Here is a 27,994-nt window from a genome sequence, read left to right as displayed (position 1 = left end):
TTTAAATCCAAATAAATAAAATAGTTACTGTTTCCTTTTAGTATGTGATGAATTCAAAATGGCATTTATAGTATCTTACATTTATATAGCACTTTCATCCCAACACATTTCACAAAGTGAAACTACGGAGAGGTTACTTTTACCTACTATTAAAATATAATCACATCTGGGGTAAAATGTGATGTGGCAACTATTTAACAGCACTCAGAAACACACACAATAGTTTAGGAAAGGAAGTGGAGAAAAATACCCTACGCGATTTAAATTATGGAGGAAATTTAAGTAAGATGAAAGTCAAATGTAACTACCCAAATTGGAAGTAAGCCAGGAAACGGCCTAGAAACCCTTCTAACAAAGGTCTGGTCTACATTACAGAGTTAGTTCAAAGTAAGACAGCTTTTGCTGACCTAACTTTGTAAGCATTTACACAAAATGTAGCTCCCACTTGTAACTATATAACTTGCCCAATACACCAACTTAATAACATCACCTCTGCAAGAGGTGTAACGCTTAAGTCGATGTAGTTAGGTCGACATAGTGTCAGTGTAGACACTGCATTGCTAACATCGACTGTTGCTGCCTTTCAGAAACTGTCCCATAATGGCAGTTAAATTGGTGCAAGCACGCCTGGTGAAGACATGCTTAGTGAGGTGTGGATATGTAAAACCAATTCAATTACTGCAGTGGCTGTATGTCAACGTAACTTAGGTCAACATGGATTTTCGGATAGTAGTCTTTCCTTCACCAATTACTCAGGTGGCAGCCTACAGGAAAATCAGCATTTTTGTCATCCTCCCTTAACCCCATGGGGCATAATTCTCTCCTTTTCCAGGCAGTTAGATTCCTACATCTAGCACAGGGGTCGGCAATCTTTCAGAAGTGGTGTGCCAAGTCTTCATTTATTCACTCTAATTTAAGGTTTCGCGTGCCAGCAATACATTTTAACATTTTTAGAAGGTCTCTTTCTACAAGTCTATAATATATAACTAAACTATTGTTGTATGTAAAGTAAATAAGGTTTTTAAAATGTTTAAGAAGCTTCATTTAAAATTAAATTAAAATGCAGACCGGTGGCCAGGACCTGGGCAGTGTGAGTGCCACTGAAAATCAGCTCGCGTGCCACCTTTGGCACACATGCCATAGGTTGCCTATCCCTGATCTAGCAGGGCACACAGCCATACGGAGAAGAGCAGAAGCAGAAGCCGCTGCAAGAGATCCTATAGCCTCTTGGAGGAAGAATCCAGCTCTTGGGAAAAAACACACTATTTCTCGTGCCTGGGTGTTTTGGAGGAGTCATTTGGGACCTCACAGTTGTTCACTAATCCAGGTTCAAAAAGTTTACGTCCTCAGTTGTTCATCTAGGTTTTTGGCAGCAATGAATTGCATTTAATGTTTTTCATTTGAAAGCCATGTAGCGACTTGCTTTTATAGTACTTACAAGTCAAGGTTACTCTTTGGAACAGGATGGAAAAGAACAAGTGCATTGGTGTTCCTTCTGCAGATATACAGAGTGAGCATCAATTACCATGTCTTTCTATTCTGCATGCTTATATATATATATATATACACACACATATACATATACATATATGCATTAAAGTAGCACTCAATCAAGACCAGGGCCCAAGTGAGCTAAGCAATGTAGTCCCTGCTCCCAAGCGCTTACAATCTATATGCACTAGACAGATAAAGGGTAAGAACAAGGAAGTATTAATCCCATTTTAAAAATGGGGAACTGAGGCACAAAGAAATTAAATGATTTGCCCAGTCACAGAGAAGTCATGGGCAGTGGTGGGAACTGAACCCAGCTCTCAAGCAGCAGTCCAGTGTCTTAACCATAAGACCAATCTTCCCCTCATCACACACTAACAATAAGTCAGTTCCCTTCAGAGACGTCACTGAAATGGGAAGGAGAAGCAGAAATTAAAAGACAGAAATACACTATCTGGCATTAGAGAGACAACTGAAAAGCACCGAGGTTTCAAAGCCAATACTGATTACATCAATTCCATTTCACAATATCCTGTAACTCAAAATTAGCATGTGGGTTTTTTCCCTCCCTTCCTCACACTCTCTCATTTGAAAACAGATGAGACAAACAAGGCATAATTGTGGTTCTCATGAGTTGCTCAGGTGAGCTTGATGTACAGATATATTAAACACACACACACACTTTATGCCCTTAAGTTTCAAGAGAACCCAAGATCAATTGCCTCTGTTGTTGACAGCAATGAAGGAGGAGCTCCTAAGCCAGGGGTGGGCAAACTTTTTGGCCCAAGGGCCACATCTGGGAATGGAAATTGTATGGCGGGCCATGAATGCTCACAAAATTGGGGGTTGGGGTGCGGGAGGGGGTGAGGGCTCCAGCTCTGGGATGGGGCAGGAGGATTGGGGGTGCAGGAGGGTATTCCGGGCTGTGACCGAGGGGTTTGGAGGGCGGGAGGGGGGGATCAGGGCTGGGGCATGTGAGGGGGTCAGGGGTGCAGGCTCCGGGCAGCACTTACCTCAAGCAGCTCCCAGAAGAAGCGGCATGTCCCCGCTCCAGCTCCAACGCAGAGGGGCAACCAGGGGCCTCTGCACGCTGCACCCACCCCAAGCGCTGCCCCTGCAGCTCCCATTGGCCGCGGTTCCAGGCCAATGGGAGCTGTGGGGGCGGCGGCAGCGTGTGGAGCCCCCTGGTTGTCCCTATGCATAGGAGCTGGAGGGGGTACATGCAGGGCCGGCGCAACCCATTAGGCGACCGCGGCAGCATTTCAGGGAGGGACCTTCCTAGGGCGGCAGAAAAGCTGGCGACATTCCTGGGGACATGCCGCTGTTTCCGGGAGCCACGCGGAGCCATGGCACGCACAGAGCGGGGCAAGCCCCTGACCCCGCTCCCTAGCTGGGGTGCTGGAGCAAGGCAAGCCCCAGATCCTGCTCCCCAGTGGGAACTCAAGGGCTGGATTAAAATGTCTGAAGGGCTGGATGCAGCCCCTGGGCTGTAGTTTGTCCACCCCTGTCCTAAGCCAATAAAACGAGTAAACTGTTTCAGAAGAAATGAGAGATAGAAATAATACACTTCGGGGAAAATGGTAAATTACATACATAAACATGCAATCAGATTGCACAAATTTTCTGCCTTTCATAAGACCATGCATATAAGGGAAAGTAATGTAGCTAACTAGAACCAATCTGTGAACTACTTCACAACAATGTACAGGTATCAGCCAATCAGATATCACTTTTTATTGACCTAATTTCAATAAATAAGGGTTTTAATTAAAATAAATCTCATTGCACAAAAGCAGAAATAGGTCAGTTAACTGCAGGTGCATTCCAAATGCCAATAACTTGAAAGGGAAAACATCGCTTCTGTGAGATTTCTACAGGAACAAGTCAGTCACAGCTAGTGTCCTCAGTCTGACAGCTATGAAAACCAATGGAAATGGACATAATATATTTAGGAATCCTTTAATGTTGTGTTAACTTAAAGCAGCATTAGTCCCTAATTAGTGTCAGACTCTACTCCATGAGCACTGAAAGAAGCCAGCTGTGATTACTTCTAATTCATTAGCTAGCCAGATGAACATTTACCAGAAAACAGCTCACATATTAAATAATAATAATAAAAAAAGTAATGACACCTTAAAATTGAGAAACTAGGCATTCAAGCGTGAAGAAACTCCAAAAACTAAGCTCACTCCCACAACAATAAATCTGCCATTTGTCCTTACATGCTCTGCAGCACATGGGACAAATTCCACACAAGATGCTCCAGTTTCTACTGGCACCAATGCTGAGTTCTATGACCAACCGGAAATGTTGTGACAACAGGATTGAGCGACACAAAGCTGCATTAACAGAATCAGGGTCTTTTATTTATTTATGGTTTTTTTATTATGGTAGTGCCATAGCATGCTAGAATCTATCAATACATAAGGACTTCCATAGGAACTAAGGACTACCACAAACCTCACTATCTTCTGCCTTAAGTGCAAGACACATTTCTTTGACTTTGCCTTCTCTAACAAACGTATAGCAACCTGTGTGTATTATAAATTAAATTTCAAAACAAAATAATGCGTGAATCCTTTCCCCAGCCCTGGGAAAGGATGAGAAAACAAAGGCATAACAGATGTTAGTCATGCTGCTTAATGCATCCTTGGAAGGTATTCATATACTATAGTGATGACCATGGTATAAGAATCTATATAGACTAGAATAGAGTTGATATCAATATGGCGTTATTAATTTACTTTCATAAGAGCCTGTTTTTGAATGCGTTTCCCAGACTGCTGCCCAACTTGCAGTTTGTCACAAGATCCACCACTGGTATGCCACAAAAAAATCAGAGGGCCTCGCTGCAGAATGTAGGGTGGTGTCATACTCTCTCTCTTTCCTGCTTCTAAGGCTAGGTCTATACTACCCGCCTGAATCGGCGGGTAGAAATCGACCTCTCGGGGATCGATTTATCGCGTCCCATTGGGACGCGACAATCGATCCCCGAATCGGCGCTCTAACTCCACCAGCGGAGGTGGTAGTAAGCGCCGCCGACAAAAAGCCCCAGAAGTCGATTTTGCTGCCGTCCTCACAACGGGGTAAGTCGGCTGCAATAGTCGAATTCAGCTACGCTATTCACGTAGCTGAATTTGCGTATCTTAAATCGACTCCCCCGGGTAGTGTAGATGTACCCTAAGAAAGGATGTGGGTGAACTACCTATTCCACTTTTCACTAATGAGTGGGGTGTGGGAGCAGGAAAGCAGCAGTGGCCAGGAAGGGGACTGCAGGTTGGGGAAGCTGTTGTTGTGTGCAAAGGCGACTGAGCACTGGAGGAGGGTAGAAAGCAGCAGTGGACACGAGTGAGATGGCATCAGGTCATGGACATAAGCAAGTGAGTGCAATGCTGCAGCAAGCAGAGTGGGAAAGAATCAGTGATTTTTAAGTTACAGGGAATTGAGTCTGTGGAACCTTGTTCCAGCTTCTTACCTTAATTGTGTTGGGGGGCACCCCACCCTGCAGTGTTCTAGACAGAGAAGTCTGCATAGAGGCCTCTTTTTTCCTCCAGGCTCTGGCTTAGCACATAGCTGGAGCATGTCCATTGAAAACAGAACTCTCCACTGTAGAAGAGAAAGAGGCAGGCAGAAAATAACTGCACTGAGCATGCTCCAACTAGGTGCTAAAGAAAGGACAATATAACGACCGAATTTCCACAAAAATCATAATTTTTATGGCCAGTAGAGAGATTATTCCTGTAGCAGCTGCCCCAGAAGAAAAACCCTGTGGCCAACTCTACAACTGTGGCTTCATGGTTTCATAGAGCTGTGGTATACATTGTTAACAAACAATACATTAATGAAAGTGTACAATATTACATATGTACTGCATGCCCAAGTTAACATTGTGGAAACAAACTTAATTTTTGGAATATCCTAAATTCCAGGTTCTTGATTTGTCAAGCATAATCCAAATGTAAAACTCCCTCGAAAAATCTACTGATCATTTCCCTGTTTTTAAAGTGCAAAAAGTCTGAGTTGTTCAGCTCCTGGTGATTATTTGGTCTACAGGCTTGTGGAATCTATAACTTGGAGCTATTCAGCTTTATTCCTCCTGACCACTACCATTCTTAACTAGATCCCCAAGCCAAATAAACTGCTTAAACTACTGCAGAGTGGCATAATCTTTGAGGCTGGAATTTTCAAAAAAGCTGATGGGAGTTCAGTGCCCAAATCTCATTGAAACTCCCTTACTCTCATTTGAAAAACTTAGCTTCAAGCCATTGTAATATCAAAGAGCGGTTTAAGCTGTTTAAAGACTTAGAATGTCTTAAATTGCTTCAGATGCAGTAAAAGACATGGTGCTCTCTTGTACATAATCAAAAGGAGCCATTGCTGACAACAATAATTGATCCTCCCTGACCTATAGTCAGTTAGGCCTGAAAATGGTTTGGCCCCCAGTGTAGGGCAGTTAGGCCAAACCACTGAAATGTTCATTACAGAAAGTGTGCTAGACTCAAAGTGAATCATGCCCATAAGAAGAAGTTAGGAACACCAGTCACTGTTATTTCTCCATAAACTAGTATGGTTCTGGTGTCTCAGGGACAACTGTTATTTTACCTCTACTTTCCAGCAAGAAGTCCCACCTGTTGTATACTTGTTTCATATTAAGTGGTGTTTAGCAGCTCAACACATGAGCAAAGCTGGAAGCTTTTCAGGCTGTATTAATCCCATATTAAATTACTATAAAAATATCTGGTAAATAATATAAAACTTACAGCTCTTTAAAAATTCGCTGTGAAAGTCTCCTGCCTCTCTAGAGCATTTAAATCCTGAGTGGCATTTCCTCAGCCTCAAACTATATCAGCAGAAAGGCAAGATAAGGAAGCTACTAGTTCTAATACCTTTTTATATAGCAAGAGTTTATATAATGTCTGTGATTTTATATATTTTTTAACATAGCTTCAAGGCCAAGGTGAATGCTTACTTTCTGGGTGGAACGGGTATCTTGTTGCCCCTCCTCTGCTGTGCATTGTTCTGTCTTCTGCGACACAGCTGAACATATTTCAAAATCTGTATGGCCCAAATCCTGCAAATACTGGTAAAGTGGAGAATTCTGAAAAAGAAAGACCAAATGGCATCTTTAACACTTCTCAGAAAGAAAAGCCATGATTACATATCCACAAGTACGGCCAAGCCACACAATTGCCTGCGAAGTACAGTGGAGTCGCATCTTATGCGGGGGTTAGGTTCTAAAGTCAGCACGTAAGGAAAAAATTGCGTATAGTCAAAATTACCCTTGAAAATCCCTTAAATCGCCCATAAAATACAGTATACTGTACATGGTTTTGTGTATACAACGCTGTACAGCAATATGTATAAATGTAGAATGTATACAGTAATGTACAGTATATAATAAAGAGTACATATGCAAAATATAATTTTACAGTACAGTATTTTTAATTACAGGTGGTCGTCAGGGCTTGATGTCAACCCAGGAGACGGAGAGCTTGGGGATGGAGAGCAAGTCGTAGACAAAGTAGTTGGCTCTGGTTCAGCTCGAGAAGTTGATTGCGTAGGCTCATCTGTTGCTGGTTGTTTTTCCTTGAAAAACATGGTGATCGGCAACTGTCGCTGTTGTCTCTTGAGCTGCTCAAATATTTCTTGATACAGTCTCAAATCGTCCGTAATACTATGTGATTTTGAGGCTTCATTCCATAGAGGGATCGTATTCAGAAATTAAATCATTCAAGTGTTTCGCTGCTTGGAACACTTCAGCAAATTTATGAAGATTCCAACTTGCTGGCTCTTCCTGTTCGTCGTCATCATCTTCGTCTTCTGTAGACGATTTTATCAGTTCCTCTAATTCTTTGTTAGTCAATGTTTCTCTATGGCTCTCAATTAATTCTTAACGAATTTCTCTCTCTCGAATCTTGATGGCATGGATGCTAGATTCGTTGCAGCCATATTTACGCGCCATGTTGGAGACCGAGATACCGTCTCTCAATCAGTCCAACACAGCCAGTTTTTCCTCCAGCGTTGGAACAGATCGCTGTTTCTTCGATTGAGCACCAGATGAAGTAGTTGGCTTGCGTTTAGGAGCCATGTTGTACAAAAAATACGTATCTTTAAACACTAGAATCACACTCAGCACGGCTAGATGGTCACACTATGAGAGCCACGCGGGAACGGAGACTGACTGAGGGAACAGCAGATTCACATCTCCCATCTTACACTCACTCCGGGGCATATGCTCATTGGGTGGAATCGCCTGCACTATTTACAGGTATCTTGTTTTTCTTTTTTTTTGCCAAGCGCGAATAGTTGAATTCGCACAAGTTAAATGCACGTATGATGCGACTTGCCTGTACAGAACAGGAAGAAAGCTCAGTTTTCAGAATCAGGGTCACTGAGTATATCAGGAGTGTAGGAAGGCGGGGGACAGGGCAGGAAACATCCAGCAAAACAAGTGTTAACAGCATAAAAACAGAATTCTACTGTACACACATAGTACTATTTGCCAATCCACATATTTTAACATTCACACAAACATAAAAATGCCTGTTTTCCAACACTCTCAAAGATATTACACCAAAGAGCTACGGAGAGATCTCAAAATGCTAATATTTTAGATACTTTAAACACACTACAGGTGTCAAAAATACTATCAAACAAACTACAGGTGTCAAAAATAAGTTAATGACAAGGCATCACAAAATGAACTTTTAAAAAAAAAAATTGTTTATTTGTTGACTTACTTGATTATTCATAAAATTAATTTATTTGCACTGTTTCCCAGACATCACTGCAAATTAATGAGGTTCTATCCTATAAGTGTACATTTGTATATATGCAGCAGATGGATAAGATTTAACAGGAGACTGTGCACAATCTATAGTATGACTCTCAAGGCAGAGGGGATCTACAGTACTAAATGCTTATTCCTGCTTAGTGGAAAGAAAAAAAATAAGTAGGTTTCAAGGATAATACATGATCACAGAAAAAGAGATGGAAAAGTTCTGCGAGCTCATCTAGTCCATCACTTGCCAAAGCAATACGTTACCATACTCATGCAAGTGAATCACAATGTCAAATAATTTTTGTTTTACTATTTCAAGCAAAATGAAACACATAAAAACAGAAAGTTAAATCAAAATTTGTTTCTCTTTCAGTAACCTTTTCCTTGTCCCACTTGCCCCTAAAAAAATGGGTGATGGATAGAGCTGGGTAATGGCGGTGTGAGACTCTGGTAGTGATTGAGTTTGTGGTTGATTAATTTCTACTACATTTATGTTTTCACTTGGTTATCTGATTTGATCTGGGGCAACTGATTGGTTTGTTTATTTGTGCATTTTAAAAAGAATGTCAAGGGTGCCCAAACTGCATGGATGCTCTTTTATTGTAGCTTACAAGGAACTGAATAATTTATAATTTTCACCCTTTCCATCTGAAACAAACCTCCAACAAATCATGGTCTAAACATCAGACTAAATCTATGAATAGAGCCCTGCAAATCCGCGGATATCCGCTTCATATCCACGGATATCTCTACTCACTGGTGGCACCTGGCCCACAGTGTCCGGCTCAGGCAGCTCCAGGGCGCAGCATGCTTAGGGACGGTGGCCAGCAGCCAGTGGCTGGGTCTGGGCAGCAAGCCGGAGATGGGGCTGTCCAGCACCCGCTTGCCACGCCGCTTCCTGTCCAGCAGCTTGGGACCCTTGGGCAGAGCCAGTATCCCCACAATAGCCCAGCTTGGCAGCACTGGTCACGCTCCCAGCCCCAGGGATTCCAGCGAGTGGGGCCCCAGCGCCCGATCCCTCTGCCCTGTTGCAATGCAGCATGCACTGCTGCTGCTGTCACTCGCAAGCCCCTGGAAGCAGCATGCAATGGAGCTTCTCTCCAGCCCCCACCCCTTCTCCTCAAGACCCCGCACCTGCACTGCCCTCCTCCTCAAGACCCCACTCTTGTGCCACCTCTTACCCCCAGTCTCCGCCCTCACACTGCCTCTTCCCTGCAAGACCCCACGCCCTACACTCACTCATCTTCACCCTCTCCCCTCCCCATTGCTAGCCCATGTGAGACGGCTTGCTGCTGTGGGTGTGGATGCAGACACACATAAAAGCCAGCTAGCGGATCGGATGCACGTTGATTCTGGCAGATGTGGATCAGACGCGAATCCACATTTTTGTATCCTCGCAGGGCTCTACCTATGAAGTAGGTACGTATTATTTTACAAAAGTGGGAAACTGAGGGAAAGACAGGCTAAGTTCTAGATCACAGGAGTCTGTGGCAGAACCAAGAATACGTCTCAGATCAGTTTTTAATTGTGTGCTTTAACTGTAAAGCTGTCCTTCCCTTTTTAAAGGTACTAGTGCTTCTCGCAACAGACAACCACAATTTTTGTTTTAAAAAGCCTGGGTTTTTAAAGATATGTCACTTTAAGAAATAAAGATCCTGTTTCCATGAAAAATTCCTAGCAATAATGACTACTAGAAAAAAGTATAGAATTATAGGAGTAGAATATTTTACACACACTTTTTAATATCTTCAATTTAAAATATAATTTCCTTCCTTTCATCTGTATCATAAAACTAGAATAGCTTAATAATTGTTATTTATTTGTTACAATTCACTGTATATCGATTAAAGTTGACACTTTCCGTACCAATAAGTTCCTGTATAAATAGCAACAAACAACTGATAAACATTTTGTTCACTAACTGTGACTATAAGATAATTAGCTGAAGAAAAAGAAAAGCCACCTGTGAGATTGTGAAGTTGTGGATATTTTAACTTTTTCCAGTCCCTCTTTTGAAGAAAATGCTGAAGATTGTCCTTTCTCAAAAGTCATAACTTTGGAAGACCCTACAGTTGGCTAATGTCAACCTCCCTTGCATTTATAGTGGTCTAGCCAAGAACGAAAAAAGAAGAAGCATTTCTTCAGATATCCATATGGTGCAGAATACAGCGATCATAAGAATGGCCATATTGGGTCAGACCAATGGTAGGTACATCTAGCCTAGTATCCTGTCTTCTGACAGTGGTCAATGTTAGATGCTTCAGAGGCAATCAATTGATCCATCCTCTGCCATCCAGTCTCATCATCTGGCAGTGAGAAGCTAGGGACACTTAGAGCATGGGCTTTCATCCCTGACCATCTTGGCTAATAGCCGTTGATGGACCTATCTTCCAAGAGTTTATCTAATTAAATTTTTTAACCCAGTTATACTTTTGGCCTTCACAACATCCCTTGGCAACAAGTTCCATAGCTTGACTGTGAGTTGTGTGAAGAAGTACTTCCTGCTGCCTATTAATTTAATTTAGTTCTTGTGTTATCTGAAGGGGTAAATAACACTTCCTTCACTTTCTCTTCATCATTCGTGTTTTATAGATCTCTATCATATCCCCCCTTAATCATCTCTATTCCAAGATGAACAGTCCCCATCTTTTTCATCTCTCCTCAGATGGAAGCTGCTTCACACCCTTAATTATTTTTGTTCCCCTTCTCGGTACCTTTTCCAAATCTAATATATCCTTTTTGAGATGGGAGCGACCAGAGCTGCACAAGGAGTGGTCATATCATGGATTTATAGAGTAGCATTATGATATTTTTTGTTTCATTATCTGTCCCTTTCCTAATAATTCCTAACACAGTTAGCTTTTTTGACTGCTGCGACACATTGAGCGGATGTTTTCAGAGAACTGTCCACAATGACTCCAATATCTCTTTGTTGAATTTTAACAGCTAATTTAGATCCCATCATTTTGTATGTATAGTTGGGATTATGTTTTCCAATACGCATTACTTTTCATTTATCAACATTGAATTTCATCTGTCATTTTGTTGCCCAGTCACCCAAATCTTAAATCCTTTGTGTTACAAGTTTAATTTTTAACATGTTGTCTTTATGCCTGAAACACAGATGGAAAGGAGTGAGTACATGACTATCTGACCCAAGAGGGTTTACACTAAGTAAACAAAATTAACATCCTCAGCACAAAACCAATCAATCTTCAAAGCCCACTGCCTGTACAAATACATAAAATCTCTTATGTAACAGATTTCACAGAGCCAATATCTGAGAAAAGAAAAGCTAACAAAGACTTCGTTGCCCTGATTCTCAAACTCAACAACAGAATTTTTCTTTATTTCAGCTCAAGACAGGCTTGAAGGAATAGAGATCTATAGTCACTTTGATTCTGTTCACTAAACATAAAATCGTCTTGGGCTCCTCTAAATGTTTCGTTAAAGAGAAAATCTTGGATAGCACAGATAGCTAGATATTCATTTTTCTTCCTCCAAATGTTTAACAATACTCCATACCTCTACCATGTTAGAGAGAAAAATAAGTCAACTGAAGCCCTTCCCCGCATGTTTTTAGCTTTTGTAAGGAGTCTCAAAATGCCCTCAGGTGAAAGAGGCTATTGAAATCATCCATGTAAACTAGGGCTGTCGATTAATCGCAGTTAAGTCACATGATTAACTCAAAAATATTAATTGCAATTAATCGCAGTTTTAATCGCACTGTTAAACAGAATACCGATTGAACTTTCTTAAAGATTTTGGATGTTTTTCTACATTTTCATATATATTCTATTCTGTGTTGTAATTGAAATCAAAGCATATGTTATTTTTGATTACAAATATTTGCACTGTAAAAATGATAAAAGAAATAGTATTTTTGAATTCACCTCATACAAGTACTGTAGTGCAAGCTCTTTGTCGTGAAAGTGCAACTTACAAATGTAGCTTTATTTTTGGTTACATAACTGCACTCAAAACCAAAACTATGTAAAACTTCAGAGCCTGCAAGTCCACTCAGTCCTACTTCTTGTTCAGCCAATCACTAAGACAAACAAGTTTGTTTACATTTACAGGAGATAATGCTACCTTATTATTATTTACAATGGCACTGGAAAGTGAGAACTGGCATTTACATGGCACTTTCGTAGCTGGCATTACAAGGTATTTACATGTCAGATATGCTAAACATTTGTATGCCCCTTCATGCTTCGGCCACCATTCCAGAGGACATGCTTCCAGGCTGATGATGCTAGTTAAAAAAAAAAAAAAGCGTTAATTAAATTTGTGACTGAACTCCTTCGGGGAGAATTGTATGTCTCCTACTCTGTTTTACCCGCATTCTGCCATATATTTCATGTTACAGGAGTCTCGGATATTGACCCAGCACATGTTGTTCATTTTAAGAACACTTTTGCTGCAGATTTCACAACAAGCAAAGAAGGTACTAATGTGAGATTTCTAAAGATAGCTACAGCACTCGAACTGAGGTTTAAGAATCAGAAGTGCCTTCCAAAATCTGAGACGGACTTGGTGCGGAGCATACTTTCATAAGTCTTAAAAGAGCAACACTCGATGTGGAAACTACAGAACCCGAACCACCACAAAAGAAAATCAACCTTCTGCTGGTGGCATTTGACTCAGATAATGAAAATGAACATGCTTTGGATTGTTATCGAGCAGAACCCATCATCAGCATGGACGCATGTTCTCTGGAATGGTGGTTGAAGCATGAAGAGACATATCAATCTTTACCGCATGTGGCACGTAAATATCTTGCGACGCTGGCTACAACAGAGCTATGAGAATGCCTGTTCTCACTTTCAGGTGACACTGTAAACAAGAAGTGGGCAGCATTATCTCCTGCCAATGTAAACAAACTTGTTTGTCTGAGCAATTGGCTGAACAAGAAGTAGGACTGAGTGGACGTGTAGGCTCTGAAGTTTTACTTTTTTTTTTTTTTTTTTTTAATATTTGAGTGCATTTTTCTGGTACATAATTCTACATTTGTAAGTTCAACTTTCATTGTAATGAGATTGCACTATAGCACCTGTATTAGGTGAATTGAAAAATACAATTTCTTTTACAGTATAAATACTTGTAATCAAAAATAAATATAAAGTGAACATTGTACACTTGTATTCTGTGTTGTAATTGAAATCAATATATTTGAAAATGTAGAAAAACATCCAAAAATATTTAAATAAATGGTATTCTATTATTAACAGGGCAATTAATCGCGATTAATTTTTTTTAAAATCGCTTGACAGCCCTAATGTAAACCTCATTCAGTAAGAACATGAAGAAGATTCTATTACATTTTTCCAGAGATTTTTTTTTTTAATGCAGAAGTTTCAGACTCATAACAAAGGAAGGATTAGTCCAGTGGTTTTCAACCAGTGGTCCATGGACCACTGGCGGTCCGCAGTCTATGTCTAAGAGGTCCGCAAAATGTTGCTGTTACCATAGAACAGTGGTTTCTACCTATGTCTAAGATTTCCAAAGGGGTCCACACCTCCATTTAAAATTTTGTAGGGGTCTGCAAGTGAAGAATAGTTGAAAACTACTTAGCCAATAAGCGAAGAATGCACCCTATTTCAACTGTTCAGCAAAAAGTCCCTCTGGAGTATTTATTACAAACTTCCTTAAAATGGAAGAAAAGTCTTGTTGAAGCATATGAGTATTTTACTAGATTACAATTCACTCACAACACTAATTATAGAGGAAATTTACTAAGGAAAGTCAAGTAGACATGTCACCAGTAAGAGGCCAGAAATGTTCTTCAGTTTCAAAACTAACATGATTTTCCCAGGTAAAAAGTGCATATAATCCTGGAAGTTTGTGTATGCAATGCATCTGTGAAGAGGTTCACAAATCTCTGCATGAGCTTTGGGAAATTGACCTAAGACCTAGATAAATCTTTAAAATAAATTGTTATATTAAATCGCCATTACCTGCTGCTACCATAACGACAACAGCTGAAGCAAGTCAAGGAGAACAAGATTAAAATACCACTACCACTTTAGGTACATAAGTTGCAGCTTCAAAAGACTTCTTGCCATTTAGCAAATATTTATTTCAGTCATTGTTTCTATACAAATACTTAACCACTTGCTATTATACAGCATAGGTCTATAACATGGTAGCTACCGTTATTTTTACTTCCATTTCTAAAGTACTTCCTCAGTCATTGGCATCAATTTAAATCAAACCATATGCATACTTTGTCATGTTCTCCTTGAATTACTCACAACAACAGCTCATTATTCACTCACTACCTGAAACTCAAACACGAATTCTAACAAATTCATGAGTCTATTTCTAAGGCATCTCAATTCAAAGCTCCGTGCAGAAAATTCGCTTCACCCACAATGATGGACACAGTACAAGACTCTGGAGTAGACAAGTGACTCAGCTCCTTGTGGGGAATTTTCCAGTGCAACAGCTCAATGGCATTTTCTTCAAGTGCCCTTCCCATTAAAGAAGGGTACTTCTTCAAAAGCAGGTAAATCTGGAATGCATCATTAAAGAGTCATGCAGTTCTGGATTAGCTGGGTAAGAAGGTACATTTTCCTCCGAGTAGAGTATTCCAACCAAGCAGAAGTGTTTAATTTAACAGGAACATGAGTAAGTAAGTGCCATATAGTAGAGTATGATTTTTCTGTTTTAAAAATGTAATGTTAAATTTGTTTAAAATGTCCTGCAAGCACGAAAACTCAGGAGAGAAAAGGATAAACTTAATCTTGGGCCTTGTTTTAGCTAAAAATAATTTGGTGTGCTAACCATTATGTGGACCCACAACACACCTGTAACAGTTCATATGCAAGCTTCTTAACAGCACACAGGCACTATAACCATTGTTTGGATTAGACTTTCTTCAAGCAAGGCTAGTCACCAACACAATGCCAACATGGAGGGAAATAGCTGGCATAACAGCCTCAATAGTGCAAACGGTTACTCTATTATGTTTTGACCATAACCAGTGTAAAATACAGATCATATTTTTTGATTGCACTGAGTTTCATTAGAGTTCCTTCTGGTGCACTTCTTGAAGGTTTTTTTATTATAATGTGTCCATTATGGACGAACCTGTCAGTTTCCATTAGGTTGGACAACCTGGAGCAATCCAATGGCTAAGAAGTCCCATTAATTTTAAGTAAAAAAAAAGAATTTAGGACCGCTTTATAGTGAGTATCTACTAAAAGATTACAGGCTATGTCAAAGCACAAGCAACGAATAGGCCTGTGGGGGGTGAGGCCACTGGAAGAAGAGTGGTAAGAATCATAATGAGTTAATGCATGCTCTTCAGAGGGCCTCTTCTACTAAGAGAGGGCTCTCTCATTCACAGTACGCATGGCAAAATGTTCAGCTTCCCAATTCTCTCACCCATAACATTCAAAGATGACACTTGTGCTACTAGAGATAGCATTAATGGCATGAATGCATTTATGGGGGTGGGGGAAATGACCTAGATATGATCTGATTTTAAATGATAGTGACCAATCTGTCACTTGGACAGTTATAAGGTTTGTATAACTTGTCTGGGATTTTTGTACCAGCCTGTAGAGAAATCGGCCTCCCGCCCCCCAAAAAAGAGAGAGACACATTTGAATCAGGTAATAGCTAAGAAACCTAGGAAGGGAATAATAAGACTGAGGAGTTCATTTCCTGTGTGGGGACACACACATGAAGCTTTCAGCATTTGGATTAAAGATTCCAAAAACTATATTTGTGCAACTCCATCATTAGATGGGATCCTGTTCTAGAGATTGTGCCCCATCAAGAGAGAGAGAAATATTGTCCTTATTACTTACATAGCATTTTTCATCTTCATGAAGCTTTTTAAAAAATCAGTAACTAAATCTCTCAATCTATCTGCATTATAACACAAGTTCTAACTCAGATGATTAAACAACACTTCTCACTCATTTAGTTTTATGCAAAGGGAACACCAAAGTTTACATACATACATACACACACGCTCTCTCTCTCTCTCTCGCTTATACTTACTTTCAGCCATGGGAGTTATTGTTATGAGCTTTTTTTTGGTTAATGTTTCCATTCAATATCAGTGTTAGGCTGAAATGCTTTCACCTAAAATAGCCATACTGAAATGAAACAATTTGCTTCTTGGGGTCTCTCTCTTCTTCCTCCTACCATCCCCTCTATGGATTTTGTACATTGCTTCTTGTCAATAAATCAAGAGAGGAAAAAAAGTGGAAAAAAAAAAAAAAGAAGTGTTGATGATTTCCCATATTATGGATAACAATCACTGGGCTTGTATTCTGATAGCCTGGGACAAATCACAAAGTCCATCCTTGCACTTAGCAGCAGATTGTAATTTTACAAATTTTATTCGCTATTGAGAGAGAGCCTTCTTCATGCCAAAATGTCAGGTGATCATTTAAAATGGGGTGACCTAAAAGGGTTATGTCAAATTAAAATATTAAAAACATTCCTTATGGCTAACACAGACTTAGATGATTAAAAATGAAAGTATTTTTAAAACTTTATTTTTGATCATTTACACTTTTGCATTTTTCTCAGCCTGGACAAAAACTAGAGTAGTCAGTACCATTTTTGCGTCTTAATTTCATTTTCTGGTTACCAATAGGTATGTTGCAATGCTTCAGTTACAAAGCTTCAGGAGAAATTATTTTTTGTTGTTTATTATTTTTAAATGTTCAAAGGCACAGTGTGCCTGTCACAATATCTCTAGTTTCCAATGGGACTATACACAATGTAGGATAAATAATAATATAATAATCTTCACTTCAATGGGAGTAGAGTTTATTTTAGGAATAGACTCTAATACAAGCTGTATTTATTTGTGAAGTTCTTCCACTTCCAGGCCAGTCAGTCACTGAGACCCTCTAAATCACTTGTTCCCTATTTGTCCCCAAAAACGGAGAGCAAACTTACTTATAAACCTATTTTAAGTATAGTTAAACCTCTGATTCTTGCTCCATGGTTTGCTTGAACATGTCAAGGTTCAATAGGTGTACAGTGCTGTAATCATAAAACATTGAGTATTACATGCATGAAAAAGGTAATTTTACTGGGATAACTGCTAGTAGTGTGTGTTGGAAACTGAAAACAATTTTAGGATTCCAAGAAACTAAATTTTATATTGCTTTGATGCACATAACATGAGTTGCCTCTCTTCCCATTCTAATTTGTCTCCGACAGTCACGTGCAAGCCATGTTTGCTGTCAGCAGCAATGAGTTGGTTAAACTGTCTCTGAGAAGACCAAGCCCTGGTCTACACTGGGGGGAGGGGGGGAGAGGAAGGGGGAAATCGATCTAAGTTATGCAACTTCAGCTTTGTGAATAACGTAGCTGAAGTCGACGTACTTAGATCGACTTACCGTGGTGTCTTCACCACGGTGAGTCGACTGGTGCTGCTCCCCTGTCGACTCTGCCTGCGCCTCTCACGGCGCTGGAGTACATGAGTCGACAGGAGAGTGCTCGGGGGTCGGTTTATCGCGTCTAGACTAGTTGCGATAAATCAATCCCCGCTGGCTCGAACGCTGCCCGCCGACCTAGCGGGTAGTGTAGACATACCCTGAGCCTTGCGTGCAATTGAAACTCAGATTAAGCCTACAGTAAAACATGAACTGAGTAATAAATAAACTTAAAAGTTAAAGATAGATGAGAAATCCAACAATTGTGCAATGTTGTGTGACAGAAAGATTAATACAGGAGGGAGTTTCCTAGTTCCAGAAAGCAGACAGTAAACCAAAGATGAGCTGTCTCCCCACCAATACGTAAATCTACTGTAGCATTTCATAATGACCACATTGCACTATAGTGTTTTGTAAATTATGACAAACAACATTGTGATAAAAAAATGAGACTACCATGCTAGAAGCTTTCCTTGACTTATTACAATAGCAAGTAAAATCAAAGCCATGCCCAAGTTATTTCTGCTGATGCATCATGAGGCAAATGACTCAGGGTTTCTCCAGTAAATCTCTAAAACATGAGGGCTCCTCAATAAAACTAACATTTTCTATTACCACAAATTCACTACCCAGAAAAATCTTCTCCAGTCCCAATTTTTAATTTTAAGATTTAGCTAACTAAGCAATATCACTTTAAAATAACATTTAATACCTTCTCCAGACTAACATGTTTTAAGAGATTTTCTTTAAAACACTGGAATGCTTTCCTCCAAAGCTGAAGATGCTGCTATGTCAAAAGAACACTATCAGAGATTACATCACCTCGAATAAACCCTTAAACAGCACCCTCAATAAAAACATTACTGCATTTTCACCATAGGGACAGCAAAGGCCAAAATGAGCAGTGGCCAAACGCAAAGCAAAACAATTAATTTTTAAGTCTATATTAAAAAAAAAAAGTTAAAAACTCACAGATAGTGCAGTCTTTGTCTCCCGGAAAAGAGATTTCCATTTCTCTCTCCTATACTCTTCCCATGTGTCTGTGAGAATGTCTCCCACCTCCCCGTTCCTTTCCACTTGTGCCTTCAGGGTGACCCAAGCAGAAGAAGAGAAGTAACAGTCAATGTAATTGCACCTGTTCTTGCACAGTAGCATTTTCCCAGCAGCATCAGTAGAAGCAGTTTGAAACATACCAGGATGGTGCAATTTTTCCTGACTAATGTTGTTTTATAACTGGGGGAAGGGAGAAGCGGATGATGTATTGTTAAAAGCTTTTAAAAAAGATACTGCTTAAAAGAATTACTGCACATAAACGTTAGAAAAAAAGCCATTAAAAAGGCTTTCCAAGCAACAGTATTTAAAAGTATTGGTCATATTCTCTTGGCTGGTAATCATCTCCTCATTTGATTTGACTGTCATCCAACCAATCGCTCACAACACAAAGCTAATATTAGATAATGACTTTGAGACAGTGAAAGAAAGTTATTTAAATTTTCTACTCCCTTTTGTCTGTAACTGGTAGCATACAGTACTTGGTTTCTCCTCCTCCTTGTTGGTTTTTTTTTTTTGGTTTCTTTAGTACTTCAGCAGAAAAGCTATAGCAATATATAGCTTAAATGCAGCATTCAAAGCAGTCCTTGGAACCATTTACCTCTCCTCCCATTATTCCGGAAAAATTTCTGATATACAACATACATCAATTACTTTGTGCATCTAACTGCACTGAAAGGGTTAAGTAAGTTCCACACCATTGTAACTGAAAGACGATAAAGCTCTTGGAATTTTTCCTTACACAGATTCTGCAGGTAGCTGCATGTTATTGATACCACAGAAGTGCCTTATAAAGAAATGTTACGATAATGTGTATTTATATAATACTAGACAGAGCTCTCATATTCATTTGCACTGAGGCCACAATACTGTTTCCCCACTTAAAACAGGGGCTGCAGGGTACAGTCTGAACAGCCCAAGGAAGCTTTCCTGACAAAGACATAGGTGGAGAATCATAATTGAAAGAGTATAACAAAAAGTGGTAAGTGCGTCATTGATATACGGCAGAAGAAATGGAGGCAGGTAAAGGACGATACTGCTGGATGTTCCCAAAATCTGTACCTGGGGCTTGATGCAGGAAGTTTAGGAATGTGCAAACATCCAACCCCATATTCCTTACACAAGCAAAACTCAACTGAATAAGGAGCTACTGGCTAGTTTGCAGCAGCTCGATGAGCTGAACTTTTTTTAAACTGGAGTCAGTCTAAACCAACATAACACCTCCTGAGTCTACAGACAGCTTTAAACAATAGCTCTAAGGAGTGACCTTCCCTTATCCACCTCAGTTGATATTAACTCTGAATCCCAACAATCAATTAAATCTCAACATTGTTATCTATTTCACCATTAAGCAAAACACATGAGAAGAAAGAGGGACAATCCCATTATGATGAATAAGGCCTGGTCTACACTACAGAATTAAGTCTACCTAATTATGTCAGTGACTACACTATAGCTTTGCTCTTACTGATGTAAGAGCCCTGGTACACCAACATAATAACTGCACCTCCACAAGAGGTGTAGGGCTTATGTCAGTGTAGTTAGGGTGACACAGTGTCCGTATAGACCAGGGGTCGGCAACCTTTCAGAAGTGGTGTGTCAAGTCTTCATTTATTCACTCTAATTTAAGGTTTCGCGTGCCAGTAATACATTTTAACATTTTTAGAAGGTCTCTTTCTGTAAGTCTATAATATATAACTAAACTATTTTTGTATGTAAAATAAATAAGGTTTTTCAAATGTTTAAGAAGCTTCATTTAAAATTAAATTAAAATGCAGAGCCCCCCGGACCGGTGGCCAGGACCTGGGCAGTGTGAGTGCCACTGAAAATCAGCTCGCGTGCNTAAGAGCCCTGGTACACCAACATAATAACTGCACCTCCACAAGAGGTGTAGGGCTTATGTCAGTGTAGTTAGGGTGACACAGTGTCCGTATAGACCAGGGGTCGGCAACCTTTCAGAAGTGGTGTGTCAAGTCTTCATTTATTCACTCTAATTTAAGGTTTCGCGTGCCAGTAATACATTTTAACATTTTTAGAAGGTCTCTTTCTGTAAGTCTATAATATATAACTAAACTATTTTTGTATGTAAAATAAATAAGGTTTTTCAAATGTTTAAGAAGCTTCATTTAAAATTAAATTAAAATGCAGAGCCCCCCGGACCGGTGGCCAGGACCTGGGCAGTGTGAGTGCCACTGAAAATCAGCTCACGTGCGGCCTTCTGCACGCGTGCCATAGGTTGCCTACCCCTGGTATAGACACTGCAGATTATTTACATGGGCTGTTGGCTGTCATTCTTGTCAATTTCAGGGCTCTGTGCTAGATCCATGCAATTGACAAGAAAACCTGGCTCCCGGCTCCCCACTGGGAGCCCAGCTGCATCAAGGTGCCCAGCTCCCTGCTGGGAGCCTAACAACTGCCCAGGCTCTGCGCGCAGAGCTCCCCGCGGGGAACCAAGGCGGCTGCTGTGCTCCTGGCAGGAAGCCTAGGGGGCAAGCCAGGCTCCCAGGGGGGAGCAGGGAGCCAAGAGACCAGGGGAGCAGCCAGGCTTTCAGCCTTTCACACTGCCCCTCTTAAGTCAGTGGAAGCATTCCTCGTGAGGATGCATGCCACCGTCAGGAGGATAATGTGGACATAAACCACTGCAGTAATTACTGCTCTGACTGTAAGTCGACCTAAAATAGGTCGACTTAATTTTGTAGTGTAGACATGCCCTTATAAGGGAAAGTACTGTGAGTGCTGTCTCACTGTGGTGTTGCAAGGAAGCAGATGTGTTGGTGGCACTTGGGAGAGCACCATTATTTCTCTCCTCCCCAAAATTTGATCCCTGAGGATTGAGGTCTAACACACTGGTATCTTTGTTAGGATATACCAGAGATCTTGTGCCACAAAATATAAGCTATTACAAAACGTAGGAGGGTTGGCAAAACAAAGAGCCAAAAAAAAAAAAAGCCAACAGAAGCTTTCTGGAAGGTTAAACAGCCAAGCAGGAAATATCTTGCAAACTGCTGTTACTTGACCTAGTGCCTCAAGGCAGGCATTTTTTAATAAGCACAGATCTAGGAGGACATATATCTTCAGTCAAAGAGCTAAAGATGGATTCTCAATTGTCTACTTTAAGAACACAGAAACAGTTTTTTTCAGGGGGTTTCTGAAGTTGATTTAACTAGAATATGAACCATTTCATTCACATCTGAAATACAACCAACCTACTATAAGCACAGAAAAGCTACAGAACTATATGCCAAAATGTCTAACTTAGCAACAAGCAAGAGTCCTACAAACTGCTAACCTTTGCAGTCCCAGAGGGCCAGGTGTCCCAATGGATTGCACTGTGTAGTTTTGATTGTATAAGCAACCTTGAGAGAAAGAGGTCAGGTTACATTACTGTTGACTTTTTCTGAGCGGGAAAGACACAAGGAAAATACCTAATACATTTCAGATTTTTATATGTACCTCTAACATTTTTCCCCATCTCTTTTCCCTTTGAGAGTCTACTTGTAAGACATTCAGCTTAATAGCTAGTCAATTTCAGACCATGAGTTAAAATAGTTTCAAGTACTGAACACGCCTCTGAATCCTCCTGCCAATTTTTGTGGTATTACAATCACATTTTCTAATATTTAATACTTGTATTTACCTTATTTTCTCTCCCTGTTGTTGTGTGAAAGGTCCATACAAACAGGGGGATATGACTGACTTGAAAGACAGAAATCATTGAAACCGAATACACACAAAATGCTGTCAAATGCATGAAGTACACAAAATGGGAGAAAAATCATTTTTCCCTTCTTTCAATTATAGTAATCTTAGATGATGCTTGTGAGAAAGGTAGGTAAAACATTTTTGACAGAAGTGTAAATTTTAAGTTGGCTTTATTTTGTGTATGGAATCCTGCAATGGGTTTATAAAATGGGAAGAGAGAGCAGGAAATATTACTTCCTTATCCTATCTAGTATGTGGTGTCATAATAAAGTGATCTACTGAGGTCCCTTCCAGTTCTACGCTTCTATGACATCATAAGACTATTATAGTTAGGCTAGGTCTACACTACCCGGCTGAATCGGCGGGTAGAAATCGATCCCGGAATCGACGCTCTTACTCCACCAGCGGAGGTGGGAGTAAGCGCCGTTGACAGGAAGCCGCAGAAGTCGATTTTGCCGCTGTCCTCACAGCGGGGTAAGTCGGCTGCGATACGTCGAATTCAGCTACGCTATTCACATAGCTGAATTTGCGTATCTTAAATCGACTCCCCCCGTAGTGTAGATGTAGCCTGAGTGTGCTCTCAACTGCTATTGTTAAAATTTCCATCCCTTATAACCTTCTGAGACGTCTTCTGGCTGAAGATTTCTACATTTGGTTTCTGTCAAAAAGAGAACTCTTTTGAAGGTTTGAGCCAAAAAGATTTCAGGTGTTTTTGTATGAGAGGCGGGTAGTGTAGACTTTCCCCACAGTAATAAAAATCTTGACTTGTTTTTTTTGGAAAAAAAACAACAACTGTTCTAGCACAGCTGAAATTGGGTGGGAAATAACTTGCAATGGGAATTGTCTTTGGTAAAAACTGGTTTTGACTGAACAAGTGATGAGGGTTTGGAAAATTCACTTTGACCACTGGCTGCAGTTTAACCAACATTTTAACCAAAGGAAAGCTGTGCTGCACATGTGCATGGCTATTTTATCTATGTAGAAAACAGGTACATCTTCGAAGGGGGTGAATTAAAACTTGCTCCATTATGCCAGGAAAAGGTAGAGCCTTCCACTAGGATTTTTCTGAATTTCGCAAGGATCCAATAAGCTTTCTGTGACAAACGAATAGCAAAATGTCTGAGCTGCGCTTCCACCATGTCCATCAACACCATGTAGTCTCCTGGCTGGATGCCTGAAAGTGTAGCCATCACGGTGTTCTTCTTGAACCTATGATATTTGGCATATTTGTCTAGCTAATCAAGGTATAAATATTTTTGGATTTCTTGAGAGCTGCAAAAAAAGAGGTGGAATAGACTCAAATCTTTCAGACTAGAGAATAGGCCCAGTATTTCTACAGGAAAAGGAAATTGATGGCAGTTTATATCATGATTTACAGGCTTTGCTTAAATTAAATGTGGTTTTGGATATTCTATACATTCTATGGTATGACATGTTCTTTTATCCATTGTTTTCCAGACTGTGAAGAAGGTCATTTACCACAGGCACTACCCAGTGGTTAGGCAGGGCATGGCAAGTCCTCTTCTTTCCTGGAACTCCTGTTTACAGCTGTGATCTGGCCCTGCAGTGACTCAGCCATCCAGTCAGGTCACACATTCCAGCCCGCCAAAGAAAGCAAGTCTTTGGATGCCTGAAAGAGCTTTGGGGGCTTGGGGCCTTCTCCTTAGGTCAGGGACTTCGGGTCTGGACCCTTGTGTGTCCAGAGCCTTCTCCAGCTTGGTTGCCTGCTGAGGATAGACTCTTATCGTTGTCACCTCTTTAGGGATTATTAGGGGAACCTGGGCCCACTATTTCCATCGGGTTGGCAGCTAGGTCCTGCACCTTGGGGTGCTATGCAACTGCCTCCCCGGATCACTTCCTACCAGAGTCCTCTTTTTCCCACAGGGTAAATTAAAGAAATGAACAAACAACAAAGTTTCTGACCTTCAAAAATAATCATCAGCCGCTCCTTTGCAGGCTTGGTCAAGTCACTATTGCCAGGCCTCAGTTAACAAGAGCTCCTGTAGTCCTTCTTCCCAAGAGCTCAGAGCACAGGTCTGTTCCCTTCCACTGCCCACCTCAATTGAGCTGGCCTGCCCTGCCCTCCTTTTGAGTTCCTCCCTAAGCTCTGCATGCATTGCAGGAGTTGTGGGGCTGCCTGGACCCAGGGCAACTGCTTAACTAATTCCTTACTGGTGTGGGATTTGTATGCCCTGTCAGAAGGACTCATTTCTCATGATGGGCTTCTTCCACTCCTGCAAGAAGACAAGAGAGTTTCCTCCCAATCCTACAGAAGATTTCTTTTCTGCACACATCTATTTTCCTGAGCTGTATGAGTCTGACTGTCTGTATTAGGAATAGGCCTGAACTAAAATATATAGCTCAAATGCAAGTTTTTTTTATTGGGTGGAGTTCCAGATGTGAACTTGCATGTTCAAAATCTGACTGCATAGCCAAACTTCCTCCCAGTTCAGGGGGTTAATTTTCAATTATAAAACGAGGCTTGAGCTATGAACTTTGATTTGTGGTTTTGATTCTCTGTACCTTTAGTCCTCTGAACCCAACTTCCAAAACTTCTTTTTGATATAGAATAGACTTTCCTCTGGGATCTGAACTGCGATAGGAAAAAAAGAAATCTTATACTTTGGTTGGATGGATGTGTAATGGTTGGCGCTTGATGGAGGTGGCACATAGTGAATAGAGGGTAGTAGGGGAGCCCAGGCCCTCACACTGTACCAGACTCTGGCCCAGGGCCCTCTGAGGGTAGCCAAGGTCCGGCACCCCAGAGAACCTTAAGACAGTCCTCCTTGGGCCACTTCCTACCACTCCACGCCATAGTTCAAGCTTTCCCAGTCTACAACCAAGATAACACAAAACAAACACAATGCCTTTAGTCTGCCTGGATTCTAGCGGGTCAGTTCCTCTCTTTGCAGAGGAGCAGCATCTGCGTCCTTCCTCAGGAGCTCCCAAGGCCAGGTTCTTCTCCCTGCCTGGTCAGCTCCCTTCTGAGCAGTATGGGCACCTGTTAAGCCCCACTGGAGCAGGCTCTGTAGAGGCAGCTGGGTGGGGTTGTCTGGGCCCAGAGTTGTTCCTTAACCCTTTCACTCCCAGTGCAGGTTTTATACATCCCGTCACAGAATGTTTTTACTCCCTCCTCCAAACTTTGAGGTTGAAGAGGGGACAGGACTATATCAGTTACATGAAACAATTAAGTCTGGTACAAAGTTGTATTATCTAATTTGGGGATTCTGAATAAATTAACAGTGAATACTAGACTAGACAGAATTAAAGTCATACCTCTGAACAGACATCCACTAGATCTAGAGTAAGAGTTCAGATTTTACTATGACAATGATGTCATGATAGTGTTGTAGTTTTTATCAAGGAATGGGCATACAACTTCCATTAGTACTGAAGTATCCAATGAATAACAACATTAAAGAAAATATCCATGAGTCTATGTGAATGCTAATGTTTCCAGCAACAGTACGAGCCTCATGAATAAATTACAATAGATTGGGGGGGGGGGGCAGAGGAAGGAAGCCATGCTTGCAGTAAGGAAAGCTTGATGTTGCTTGGAGCTAATGACCCTTTTATGCCCATTTAGGGATGCTTTACTCAAAGAAAGAAGAGATAATTCTGTACTCTACAGGAACTGCACAAAATTGGGAAGTCTGCCACATTGTACTTCCTTCCATTTTACTGATGTACTACTAGACTGAAAAAGCAATATACAAATAAACAATATTACTTCAAAGAGGAGGGGTTAAGTAGGTTTGGAGAGAAAAATGCTAGATTTCAAAGCAAAGAGCAAAGTGCTTAATCAAGAAACTCTTTGAGGAAAGTCTGACAGCCAGTAGAAAGACAATGGAAATGGATTTGAACTATGAAGAAGCTACATAAAACTGCTGAGCACAGAGAAGTATACTAAGGAACTAGGAAGAGCGAAATACACCTCTACCTCGATATAACGCTGTCCTCGGGAGCCAAAAAATCTTACCGCGTTATGGGGAAACCGCCTTATATCGAACTTGCTTTGAACCACCGGAGTGCACAGCCCCGCCCCCCCTAGAGCACTGCTTTACCGCATTATATCTGAATTAATGTTATATCGGGTCGCGTTATATCGGGGTAGAGGTGTACCGCAAGTGTTAGAACATAAGAACAGCCATACTGGATCAGAACAAAGGTCTATGTAGCCCAGTATCCTGTCTTCCCACAGTGGCCAATGCCAGGTGCCCCAGAGGGAATGAACAGAACAGTGGGATGTGTAGGGGTCATCCTGCAATATAACCCTGGCTGGTGAGAGCCAAGGTGTGGCTGGCTAGCTGCAGCACATACTGAGACATAGCTGAGAGTGACTTACATGCTGGAGGCTGTTTGTGAGCTGTTCAGACTGGAGGCCACAACAGCAAAGGTTTGTAAAGGGCACCCGAGGTTAGAGGATGGGGTGACACAGCGACTCATTAGTCTGGATTGTACCCTGGGTATGCACAGTTAGATAAGAAAGACATCACTAAAATATCCTTTCCCCAATATCTTACATGGACAACAAGACAGTGTCCCATTCGTCAAAACCTGAGGCGATGCAGAGCTCCTAAGGTGCAACAGAACAGGACTCCCTCCAGATCTTACAAAGAGCAGAAGCCTTCTACACTTTATAAAATGTCTAAAAATCCTGACTTCAGCCCCAGGTGTCCCTATTAATTCACAACAATATATTTCACTACACAGCTAAATAAGTGAGATGGGGTACCTAGGGTGAAACCTGGACTGTGGGATCGCTGAGCCCTCTGTCCTACCAATCTAGGGTATTCCTCTCACACTGCAATGCTGTGACAAACTACAAACCTCTGGCAGGTACTGCACTTACAGACATCCACAGGCAGGGGTAACTCCAGGGGTAACATGAATGCTTTGCCAGCTACTCATGAACCAACAATAGAGAGGCTCCAGCCAATTCCCCCCATCTCCCCAACCTCACACCCCAGAACTGTACCATCTTGTCCTGGTCAGAAGCCTGACCAGTGCAAGTTCATTACCTAGTCCGCCCCTTCCTCAATGTGGAGAGGACACACATTAACCTTTGTAAACTGAGCTGAAATTTCCCAAGGACTTCAACAAAAACACACTGTTTTAGGTAAAATATAAAACTACATACTATTAACTACAGAAAGATAGATTTTAAGTGATTATAAGTAGAAAGCATAGAAATCAAAAGTTGGTTACCTAAGAAATAAACAAATTCACACTCTGAGTTCTACAACTAAACAGGATTTGAATCAAGTAGTGTCTCTCCCTGACAGATGGTATAGTTCCTCAATATACAGGCTGGTACTCCTTTCCAGACTGGGACCACCCTCCCCAGTTCAAAGTCTTTGTCCTCCAGACATGTTGAGACGGGTTGTTCTCCAGGTGTTGAGTTGAGGGGGTATTGAGGCCAAGTCATGATGTCACTTCCCCTCTTTTATAGTTTCTTCCAGCTTGCTGGAAAGATCTTTTGACATGGGGATCAGGCAGTCCCCATTGGTCAAGCAGTCTTCATTGTCTATGTGTTCTCTCTGAGAAGTTTTCTGGGATAGCC

At 41.0% G+C, this 27,994-nt stretch overlaps 1 protein-coding gene across 6 annotated transcripts in view; it reads right to left on the bottom strand.

The window, feature by feature from the left end:
* VEZT (vezatin, adherens junctions transmembrane protein) overlaps positions 1 to 27,994 on the bottom strand; it is an 82,353-nt gene that overhangs the window by 49,233 nt on the left and 5,126 nt on the right. For 4 of the 6 annotated variants that reach the window (XM_034772988.1, XM_034772980.1, XM_034772971.1 and 1 more), the window contains exons 2-3: positions 18,652 to 18,762; positions 6,461 to 6,589 (exon numbers count right to left, since the gene is read on the bottom strand). In XM_034772988.1, coding sequence (XP_034628879.1) covers positions 6,461 to 6,589; positions 18,652 to 18,762 — 240 coding nt within the window. Of the gene's footprint in view, positions 1 to 4,966; positions 5,098 to 6,460; positions 6,590 to 18,651; positions 18,763 to 27,994 lie in introns of all 6 variants that reach the window. The other 2 variants (XM_034772977.1, XM_034772976.1) reach the window with 2 other exon arrangements.

Source organism: Trachemys scripta, chromosome 1, assembly GCF_013100865.1.
Source record: "Trachemys scripta elegans isolate TJP31775 chromosome 1, CAS_Tse_1.0, whole genome shotgun sequence".
Taxonomy (NCBI): Eukaryota; Metazoa; Chordata; order Testudines; family Emydidae; genus Trachemys; species Trachemys scripta.
Note: the sequence above shows the minus strand (reverse complement) of the source record. Positions and strands in the feature narration are given on the sequence as shown.